Source organism: Gavialis gangeticus, unplaced genomic scaffold (assembly GCF_001723915.1).
Source record: "Gavialis gangeticus isolate Ggan-Ray unplaced genomic scaffold, GavGan_comp1, whole genome shotgun sequence".
NCBI classification, from domain to species: Eukaryota; Metazoa; Chordata; order Crocodylia; family Gavialidae; genus Gavialis; species Gavialis gangeticus.
The window spans coordinates 137,055,917-137,067,480 of record NW_017729025.1 but is presented as its reverse complement, the minus strand read 5'-3'; the positions used below and the strand labels follow the sequence as shown (position 1 = coordinate 137,067,480).

Sequence of the window (11,564 nt, the reverse complement as noted above, 5' to 3'; positions counted from 1 at the left end):
TGGTGAGCAGGGCAAGGAAAGTGTCTACTGTATTTCTAGCCTTTGATGAATAAAAACAAAAATCCTGTTCAGCTGGTTATTAAAATTAAAGGACAAAATAACTGGAATATCAACAGTTATTGATATTTTGAAAAAAATCTTGGCCCTGGTTAACATTAGTTTTCTATAGTTTAGGAAAACCTGAACTATAGAAAACAAATGTTAACCAGGGCCAAGATTTTTAAAAAACTAGGTACTTAAAGTTTGGCTTCAAAAAGTCCATAATTTAGTTACCTAAAGACATGTTCCAAATGTTCAAACAAACTGAATACCAAGGAGATCAAACCAATTTCAGCAACAACAGTTACCATTAGGCACCTTAGGTGGGCATCCAACACTGCTCCGCATACTGCTTTTAGAGAAGTCTAACCAAACAATAGTTTTGTTAAGTACCTCTTGTGACGGTACCTGACTGAGGCCATGAAACAGAGTAATGCTACTAGTTAAATACCAGAACTCCCCATCTTCCACATGAGCCAGGATTAGACTTGACGTTCGGTATCTTTAGAAGGGATGCAACAGATAAAGGAAAGCACATTCATTCAATTTTCTGACATCACAGAATGGGAAGGGCTGCTCTAATCAGCCTTAAATGGTAAGATCCACAAGAATCCAAGGAAAAGCCATAAACAGAATTAGCAGTTTGAGGAAAAAGAGAAATGGAGTAAAATGGGTAAATACTGGTCAAGATCTACATACTAAAAAGATGTACTTGTTCCTAGCAAGAGGATCGGTTCTACTCTTCTGCTGGGTATGTTAGGATCGTTTTGCAGGTGAATGAAAAAGGCAGTAGTACAGTTTGGAGATGCGACTAATGACAGAGGTTGAAATGCAAAGCTCCACAAATAAAGAGTTGACACAGATTTGAATAAAAAGCTAGGAGGTTATTTTTGGCAGCAGAGAAAAAAGTACTACTTTCATCAAATCTTACTAGATTAAAATTAAGAAAGAACTTCCACTGAACTAGAATATAATTTACAGAGAAGTCAGGTAGATACATTTGCACATAGAACTTTCATCATTTGAAGTAGTTAAAAGGAAGTGATCAGCTAGAGATCTAGAGGCCATTTGGGAAAAAGCCAGAAGTATTCTGTATCCTGTAGGGATCAAGCCAAATGACTGGGGGGAACAAAAAAACGGGGAACCCCACAGTTTCTTTATTCATGCTACCTAAAAATCCTTTATTATAGAGCAAGCCCGAGTCAATCTTACCTGTGCCAGTCTTACTAGGGTACTTGCTACTTGGATCACTACCATATTGCTTTACAATTTCTCCGTGTTTAGCAACCACCCATCTTCCCTCAACACTTCTGAGCTAAGATAGTAATGTATTGTTACAACAATTGATCTACCAGATGGAGAGAGGTACTTAAGTCATGTTAGTCTGAAGTCAGGCAAAAGGTAGGACAGGATGGCACTTTTCATTCAGACATTCATAAGCAAGTGGAAGCTTACTTTGTCAGATGCCATGAACAGACAGTCAGAGGTGCTAAATGACTCACCCAAAGTGCAAGAAAGATCAAATTAAAATGCTAGCCCAAAATATTCCCTCAAATAATATCCATAGCATAAATGAATGAATTAATAAAATTCTTCAAAGACTGAAATGGGTCACTAGTCAGAAAACTTAAGATACTTGGGTTGAATTTCTGACTCTAATACAGATTTAAGTCTTTTTGGAAATCTCTTAATCTGCCCTCTTTTGGCTAATTAAAGTAGAAGGTGGCAAAAACTATGTTCCTAACTCAGAAGAGTGTCGCAAGGATAAGTTGCAAATAAACCTGATGTACTTGCATGCTAATGGTGATAGGTGATAAAGGCAATATTGTTGATATCAATTTGCTTTTGTAAAGCATTTTACTTGAAGTGGCACCACTTTCCATTAAGAAGCTAGAATACAAAATCTATATTCATAGATGTTAGGGTCAGAAGGGACCTCAATAGATCATTGAGTCCGACCCCCTGAATAGGCAGGAAAGAGTGCTGGGTTCAGATGACCCCAGCCAGATGCCTGTCTAACCTCCTCTTGAAGATCCCCGGGATAGGGGAGAGCACCATCTCCCTTGGGAACCCATTCCAGATTCTGGCCACTAACTGTGAAGTTCTTCCTAATGTCCAGTCTAAATCTACTCTCTGCTAGCTTATGACCATTATTTCTTGTAACCCCCAGGGGCGCCTTGGTGAGTAGAGCCTCACCAATTCCCTTCTGCGCCGCCATGATGAATTTATAGGCAAGCACAAGGTCGCCTCTCAACCTTCTCTGGAGGAGGCTGAAGAGGTCCAGGTGCCTTAGTCTCTCCTCGTAGGGCTTGGCCTGCAAGCCCTTAACCACATGAGTGGCGCTTCTCTGGACCCTCTCCAGGTTATCCACATCCCCCTTAAGTGTGGTGCCCAAAACTGGACTCAGTAGTCCAACTGCAGTCTAACCAGCGCCTGATAGAGGGGAAGTATCACCTCCTTGGTTCTATTTGTCATGCATCTGCTGATGCACGATAAAGTGGTATTACCTTTGCTGACGACTTCGTCACACTGGTGACTCATGTTCATCTTGGAGTCCACTAGGACTCTGAGATCCCCTTCCGCTTCCGTGCTGCCGAGCAGGTCATTTCCTAGGCAGTAGGTGTGTTGGACATTTTTCCTCCTTAGGTGCAGCACTCTGCATTTCTCCTTGTAAATCACATTCTCTTGTTTTCTGCCCATTTGTCCATCCTGTCCAGGTCTGCCTGTAGTTGTTCCCTGCCCTCCGGTGTGTCCACTTCTCCCCACAGTTTTGTATCATCCGCAGACTTGGACAGAGTACACTTCACTCCCTCGTCCAAGTCACTGATGAAGACATTGAAGAGTATTGGTCCAAGGACCGACCCCTGCGGGACCCCACTGCCCACATCCTTCCAGGTTGATAACAACCCGTCCACCACCACTCTCTGGGTATGACCCTTTAGCCAATCTGCCACCCACCGGACTGTGTAGTCATCCAAGTCACAGCCTCTTAATTTGTTCACCAGTATGGGGTGGGATACCGTATCGAAGGCCTTCCTGAAGTCTAAGTAAACGATATCTACCCCTACTCCCGCATCCAGCTGCTTTGTAACCTGGTCATAAAAAGAGACTAGATTAGTCAGGCATGATCTACCTGCTACAAACCTGTGCTGGTTTCCCTTCAGCATAATTTTTCCTGCTGGGCTCTCACATATGTGAGCCTTAATAATCTTTTCAAATTGGAGGGGTTAGAGCTGAGTTATAACAAAGATTACATATTTTGAAAACATGCATAGTAGCAAAGATTCAAGCAGTGATGCTGGAGGGTTTTTAAATCGAGTAGAAAAAACATACTACAAGGTTCACTGCCTGGAAACTGAAGCCAGGCATGTTTAGATTAGAGATATAGCAGTTTTTTTGTAAACTGTGGAGACAACTGGCTAGTGGAACAACTTACCAAAAAGTTGTGGTGAATTCTCCATCAATGGCAATTAAAAAGTCAAGACTAGATTTTTTTTAAAATAGATTATCTATTTCAAACAGAACTTAATCCTGGAAAGTCCTATGACCTGGAAAGTCCTGTTATGCAGAAGCTTAAGAAAAACACCAAGATAATTTCTTCTGATCTCATAATCAATTAAAGAACCTGGACAATCAATCAGAGACTGAACTTGAGGTCTTAAGGCAGTTTTTCCCCATATGTAACCATGCCCCTGGTTTTACAATTTAGCTAATAAATTGGGGCAGGACAGAGCCTATCCTCCCTCCTGCTTCCTTAAAGCACCTCAGTACTTATTGTCATTCTCATGTACATATCTTCAGTTCCCAGCAGACGTCAGCTAAGCCACCCTCCCTTTATTGTCCAGATTTACCAAAAACAGTCTTGCCTGCTGTCCGGAAGCATCCTCAATTCCCACTTCACCCACCTCTTTTCCTGATGCTGCTAGCCTCTTATTCCCAAGTTCTCTCTTCCCTGTCCACATTCTATTCTCCTGTGCCTCCACAGCTCCCAAACACAGTTCTTTCCTCTCCATTAAATCCTACTAGACTCTGCCCCCACTCATAAAATATCACCTCCACAAGCTACAATTCAGGGATGCATCTTTCCCTACATAATTATACCTGCGTCTGCAGCAGTCGAAGTTTTATGATTCTCTTGACAGCAGAGACACTTCACATGTCCTCTTGAGAGTTTAAATTCAAACAGCAGAACAAACTGTAACTATAGGAAAGATGCTCTGTAGTCAGTCAGTAGAATCAGAAAGCAAGGATCCACTTCCAAAGACCTCCAACAGTAAATGATAAAAGAGAAACGCATAACTGTTTCCTCTTAGTTTTCAAGAAGGAATTTAGCAAAATATGAGTTAGTAAATTTTAACTATTATAAGTTTCCTTCTGATGTCAGGATTTCTTTCCCCCCTTTATCCTTTTTAACTATACCACGTACTTCAAGGATTTAAATTACTGTCACTATGGCCAGTCACTGCCCACTTCAAGGTTAGCTGTCATTAGAACACTTAAAAAGTAATAATTTCTTGCTGAAAACATACTTGGGGTTGAGGCTAGGGAAGGAAATGTTACGGGGACAGGTCCTATGGAAAAGTAAAAAAGGCAAGGAAAAACCAGAACTAATAAAAACCAACAAAATCCAGCAACAGTAATCTCATACAACATAGTCCTTAATAAGGAAGTTGTATTAAAACTTGTTATAGGAAACAACTAATCTGAGCTTCCATACATGTAACCATGCAAAAAAAAAAAGAGTCTCCATCTTATTTCTTATAAAATGCAGATGAGTGTTGTTCTACACAAATATAAAAGTCCCCGCTGGTCATTGTAAATTCTTTCTGTAGAAAAATACTTTAAGAAATTTAATTTTGTTTGGTTAGTTACTGAACAGACAAGTACTTCACAGAGGGGAAAACCCACTGAAGATGAACACTGAAGGTCCATTGTAAAAAAATACTACTGAAGAGGCAAAAATAAAACAAGAGTTTCAGGTCAGACACTCAGCTGATGTGTACCAAAGTCAATGGCACCATGTGGGGCTAGCTGAAGATTATCCCTGTATTTTTTAAAGTGATAAACATTATATTCCATAGTAGGACCATAATACCAAAGCACATCCTCCCCTCTCTACCAACTAAGCACTTAACAGCTGCATCAAAAAAATAAACACACTTGAAATGCAAATTAAAACCCATCTTTAAAAAGGAGATGGTTCAGCTACTAAACCAATGAGTATATTTATTTACAGTCTAGAGTGTAGCAAGATAAACATCTTGCAGCAACTGAGAGATCAAAGAAAGAGACCATAGCACGTGCCTATATTTACCTCAGGTAATCTCTGCGGCAAAGAATAAGATTTGCTTTCGTGTAAAGAGTTGATCCAACCTCTCCAAGACGGCAGTCACAGCAGGCACACTTTAGACAGTCTTCATGCCAGTACTTATCCAGGGCCTTCAAAAGGTAGCGGTCCTTGATCTTTCGGTTGCAGCCAGCACAGCCCTTCTGTTTCCCTTTGGGTTGCACAGATAACATTGGCACACCTATAACAAAAACCAAGCCAGAGTGTTTATAAATCTGAAGGCATTTAGGTAGTTTAAGTTGGTGCCCTGCATTGCTGAAGTATGTTCCACGATAGCTGTAAATGGTGTAGAACAGGGCTGTCCAGCTGGTGGCCTGTGGGCCTGCGAGGGGTTATGTTGAGGCCCCCAGGCTCCTGCCTGGCCATTGCTCTCCACACTGCTCCGGCTGCAACAGCAGCCAGAGCCTCAAATCCTCCCCCTCCGTCTTCCAGTCTTCTCTTCCTACCCCTGCCCCAGTGGGGAGGGAGGCTGCATGGGCACACAGCCCAGCATGGAGGGAGGAGGGGGTGCATGGAGGAAAGGTATCCTGTGCTGCAGTGGCGCGGGAAGAGGGTCAACACTGCACAGCAGTGGGGAGGACAGAGGGCAACAACACTAGCAGGCAGTGGAGTGGTAGAAGGGGTAGGCTCACATGGGCATGTGGTGCCACAGGAGGTGGAGTTCCATGTGGCATGTGGCCTGGGGGCCCACAGTTCACCCTGGTGCAGCCTGTAGGTCTGCAGCCCTCAACCGCTTCGAAATTTGGAGAGCCCTGGTATCGAGTACATTCTGTGATCACTGTATACATTTTATGGCCTGTTAGATCTTGCGGAGTCTATGTCCTGTAAGGCTTTTGGTCTTAAAACCTATGCTCCTATGAGCATAGATTTCACCTCCCACAGGACGTTCACCTGCAAAGATGCAACGAACATATGCCAAATATGGAGCTGATGCTGGCATCATGCTTTTTGATTCCAATTTTTAAAAAAATTAAATTGGCTGCTATTTCAACATCGGTCTTTTTCCTCATTAGAATGACACCAGGGTATTACATAACTTAAGTAATGAAACAAGGTAACCATTCTATGAAGATTAGAATGGCAACTACTACACATTCACCAAAGCCTCAAGGTGGACCTACAGTTGAAGTGAGTAATGATGGGGCAGAACAGAAAGGAAAACAAAGGAAGTGGCACGCTACCCCTTGATTCCTTTGCAACCCCTCTATCACAAGGCTCCTGGTGAAAGCTAGTGTAACAATTAAGCCTGTGCAAAGCGGCAAGTATTTGATTCAGATTTGGCCAATTTGCAGGGACAGTGATTCGATTCAACAATTCGAATCACTGTCCTGATTCTATTTGGCTGATTTGGATCTAAAGATTCAGCGCCGATTTGGAGATTCGGCCATAGAATAAACAGGCAGCAGTCCTTGAGGACTATGGACACAGCTACCTCCAGCTGGTAAGCCTGTTGTGGTGGGCGGAGTGAGCAGGGAAGGGACATGGGGAGGTACAGATCAATGCCCCCACATCAAGGGAGGGACTGGGGCTGGGACAAGCTGCCTAGGCAGGGGTGGGGGGGCACAGGCAGAGCTGTCCCTAGGGGTGTCCAGGGCCCATCAGTCTGTTTGGGGTCAGGGGCGGGTGAGCTGCCAGAGGAGCTGCCAGAGCTGGCAGAGCAGGAGGGCGAGCAGCCAGAGCTGGCAGTGCACAGCGGCGGCAGAGCCAGAGGCACTCAGCAGCAATGGCACATGTTGGCTGTGGCAGGGCCTGTACAGAACTACAGGGACCCCCAAAGCAGGGGGCCCAGGGCAGTTGCCCCGATTTGCACCCCCCCCAGGGATGGCCCTAGGCACAGGACTCGGGCAGGGACTCTCCCACCACTGCGCGCCACCGGTCCGGGAGGGCATGGGCCTGGGTGTGTGCCCCTAGATCCGCACAGGGCGGGCTGGGCCAGGCTGCGCTCTGGAGAAGTGGCAGAAGGCACTGGGAGTCGGGGCTATGCCCTCCCACTGCTCGCTCAGCCTCCCTGTGCCTCCCAGACAAGCTGCAGCTTCATCCTGGCTGGACAAGCGGCAGCAGGGCATGGGGGTGGGCGCATGCACCCAGATTAGGCCTGGCCCAGCAGCAGGAGCTATGGGGAATTTTAGAGACTGGCTGCAGACCCCCCATAAACCCCGCTCCACTGTGCTGTGTGGGGCAGGCATAACCAGGGCTGCGCTCTGGGCTGGGGCTAGCCACCTGGAGTGCAGCCCTAGGTCCACCCACCCCGTGAACCACAGGCTGACTGTGGGCAGCTGGAGCCAACCTCCTGGAGCTCACCCTAGCCCAGCCTGCCCTGCACAGATCCAAGGACACATGCCCACTCCCATGCCCTCCTGGATCAGTGGTGTGCAGTGGCACAGTGGCAGGAGCCTCCCTCCCGAGCTGGGCAGCTTGTCTTAGCCCCAGTCCCAATCCCTCCCTCACTGTCGGGGTGTTGATCTGCCCTCCACCCCCACACCCCTTCCATCCCCCCTCTGCCCACCACAACAGACTTAACAGTTGGAGGCAGCCGTGTCCAGCGTCCTCAAGGACTGCTGACTGTTTAGTCTACGTCCAAATCTCCAAATTGGACTGAATCGATTCGGAGGCTTCCAGTTCAATTCCAACCTTTTAATTGGTCTCCTGATTTGATTTGGATTCAAAGATTCAGCTGCTGAAATCAGGCCGAATCTCCTCCAAATCGAATAGGCTACCGAAGCTTTGCACAGCCCTAGTAACAATTATGCTCTTCTAACCCCTCCTATCCAAGGCATCCCAATGGTAACTGAGATTAACAAGGCCACAATTATTCTTAAACTATTTGCCCTGACAAACCTTTGGGGTTGCCTATATCAGGGGTTACCTAGACATTTCCATATAGCCAACAAACCACAACTTTTTTCTCCTCTGTCATTGGAGAAGGACCAAAATCTAGATCAGTGGGTGCCAACATATTTGGCAGGCGTGCCACAAATTAGCTCCGTATCCTCCCTGAGTGCCACTAAGTTCCCTTTCTACCCAATCCGCTGCTGTTCTTTCTGCTTCCTACCCTGTACTCCCTGCCTGATGCACTGTTCTGCTTTCTGCTTCTTCCTTATCTGCTGCTGTGCTGTCTGCCATCTTCCTCATCTTCTGTGCACACACAAGACCTACCTGTGCCACTTGGCAGGTTGGTCACACCTGACCTAGACATTCAAAAACTAGAAACCCCCAGTATCTTGCAAAAGGTAGTGCAAAAAGTCTTGGGATGTGAAACTGAACTAGCTGGCTTAGAGCAGGGGCTGAGTTCAGTCAGGGGTATCTATGGAGAAATCAGTTTTTGGCCAGTAGGACCCTGCATGGGCACAAGGTCACCAAGACCCTATTTGAGCCTTGCTCCCAAGCTGGGAAGATGCCATTTCTCTGGATGCTTCTCTTTCAACTTTCCAGTAAGCTGCTCCTTCCTAGCGCTTTCAACTTGTATCCAGCCTATATGGCTCTCCTTTTTTGGGTTTCTTTATCCAGAAGTTCAGAAGAGAAGTAGGTCATCTGTTGTCTTGCCAGTATTGGTGAATGAGCCTCAGCCCTACATCCTCTCAGTATCACAGAGGAAAGGGAGGGATTTGTTTTGAAACTCAAGGATGCTATTCTGAGTCTGACAGAAAAGACAGCAAATGGTTAGGGGGCTCATCATATGCAATGATTTAACTGGGGGTCCAGAATGCAATTTTACTTAAAGCTTCAAAATTTCTACTGTTGGCTTTGCACTTTTCATGATTTCATCAAATGCAACCAGGGTGGACCTCCACTACAGTACACACTTGGTCTGGCTGAAGCTGAGGAAATATAGTGTTAGCGGTTCTGGCTGTAGCAGCAGGAGACACAAAATCTGCCCTCACACAGTTTTAGAAGACAATTTTGATAACAAGCTTTATGTCCTAGAAAAAAGGCAGCATTATAATGGAATTATTAACAGCCCCTTAACCAGAGTGGTACTAGTTACTGCTGCTGTAATAAGTGACATTTGCTGCTTTCCTTAAAAGCAAGGATGACCTGAGGGTGCCTAACACTCAGCATATATAAAACCCACCACTCTTACAGTAATAATTGCTTTGTCAGAGCTGCAAGCAGATGACAATAGCACTTAAGACACTTCTGCAGGAACAGTGAGGTATCGATCCATTTGTTATGGAAGTGGTCTCACTTCTACAGAGACAGGTCAAATAACATTCAAAAACTTTTAAGACTTAAAGAACCTTCCTATACAACTTGCTTAGTTGATATCAGCAAACTTTTGACACTGATGACAAATGCATGAGTATTTGAAAATCTAAGTTTCTGTTCAATCATGACACACAGTGCATACTGCCACTCTGAAATAAGTGTCAAGCTTCCCAGAAGTAGGGAGAAACAGTTTTGAACAAGTATGCACATTTTCCTATAGAAATCTCAAACAAAACACACCCCAAAACCTAGAATTTTTTTTTAAATTTTTTTTTTTGGGGGTGGGGGGGGAGTGGGAGGGAGGAGGAAATGATATGGAGGTTTCAGAAACTGAACCTTGGGATCAAATTTTAGAAGTAGTGTGATAAGGGGAGGCTCACTAGAAGAGTCAGGAAGCGACTCCCTGGGTTCTGCACACAGTATTTCCACATGGTCCGTTTCTGGAGCAGAGAGAAGCAGCTCCACTTTTCCAGGCCTCTTTTTTTAAATGTTTCACATTAAGACATTACCACATGCCATCTCAAATCCCACTCCAGCAGTTTAACACAATAGGCAGAAAGATCTCAATAACCTGTCAGGACAGAGAACTCTGTACATATGCATTTGTACTATACAAGTCTGTTTCAACAGTAATATTAAAGAAACATAGTTTTGCTAAAGTCTCTCTCCATCTCTCAAAAAACCCCCCTAAGAACCGGATTCTCCCAGAGCTGATCCTATCTCTAGAAGAGAATAGAAAACAGGATCTCCAAGTACTAATCATGCAATCCAAACTGTTGAATTAAAATCAAGCTTGTTACATAAAATTCAAGTTTCTTATGGTCAAGTCACACAGTAGATCCATTATTTCTGAAGTCTGGAGAGAAAACTCAGTGAACAATCTTATGCATCAATGTATGGGTATTTCAATTCCAGGAGGGAAATAAGAGGTTTGTGAAAAAAAAAAAAAAGTTGCTGGGGTAAACTTCAACCATCTCTCAAAAAGCTTTAATTTCATTTACCACCCAAACACACACGAAACAACTGATTTTCCCATATTTCTTCCCAATATCTCATTTGCATGCTCTTTAAAATGGCTGCCTCAAAATCCTCTATCGTCAGTGCCACCCGTTACCTGGATAGAAAGCAGGGAGAAACATTCATTCCAAGACTTTCAGGCAGAACTTAAAAAAAAAATCAATTAAAAATACCTACTACTTGTTCAGCTGGCAAGTCATGCAAGGGAACAGAAAAAATTAGAACTTGACAGAAGTTTAGATTACTCTTCTGCCATGACAAAGAACTCGTTTAATGATACCCTTTTTACTTCCTTCAATACATAGCATGTTTGTCCATGACAAGGATTCAGTAGAGAGAGAACTATCATTTTTCCCTTCAAGCTGACACATACAGTCATAGTCTAGTCTAAGCAAATTTCCTGGGCAAGGAATGACATCAACTTTTTCACTATGGCAGAGAAACCATTTACCTTTCATAGGATACAAGTTCATGTAGGAAGCACAAGAAGTACCATACCTGGGCCTGGCAGAATCAAAATCAGCAGCTCAAGCCTAATCAGCCTGTCCTCTCTCTAGTTGCCTTTACTTCCTTAGAGAACCCCCCTTTTCTTGTAGTTACTGATAAACTAAAACTTCAGTTTAGCAGTAAAGTTTAGCCACCAACAGAAATTCACTGGAACTTGAAATACTAACACCACAGTAAAGTTTCCCCACTGTTAAACTTCATCAACAATTACTTTTTGCTTCCATTCCTATGATGCCAAACACACAGTTTCAGCAATTTACAGGCCTCCTTCTCTAGCTTTGTCCACATGTCCTTCAGGATAGTCTGGAGATGTTGCCTTAGACCCTTCAGTTAAACACCGAAGATTATTTCCACCCAAAGACTGCTTCCGTCTAGCTATTTTCACCCCCCCTCCCTGCAATGGGCATCTTTACATGTGCTCCAGGGGTTGGGGGGGGGGGGGGGTTTA

The 11,564-nt window shown here is 44.3% G+C and overlaps 1 protein-coding gene across 4 annotated transcripts in view; it reads right to left on the bottom strand.

Moving 5' to 3' along the window:
- Positions 1–11,564, bottom strand: part of LMO1 (LIM domain only 1) — a 111,382-nt gene that overhangs the window by 26,551 nt on the left and 73,267 nt on the right. For all 4 annotated transcript variants that reach the window (XM_019519624.1, XM_019519623.1, XM_019519622.1 and 1 more), the window contains one exon: positions 5,354–5,567. In XM_019519624.1, coding sequence (XP_019375169.1) covers positions 5,354–5,559 — 206 coding nt within the window. In that variant the 5' untranslated portion in view covers positions 5,560–5,567. The remainder of the gene's footprint in view (positions 1–5,353; positions 5,568–11,564) is intronic.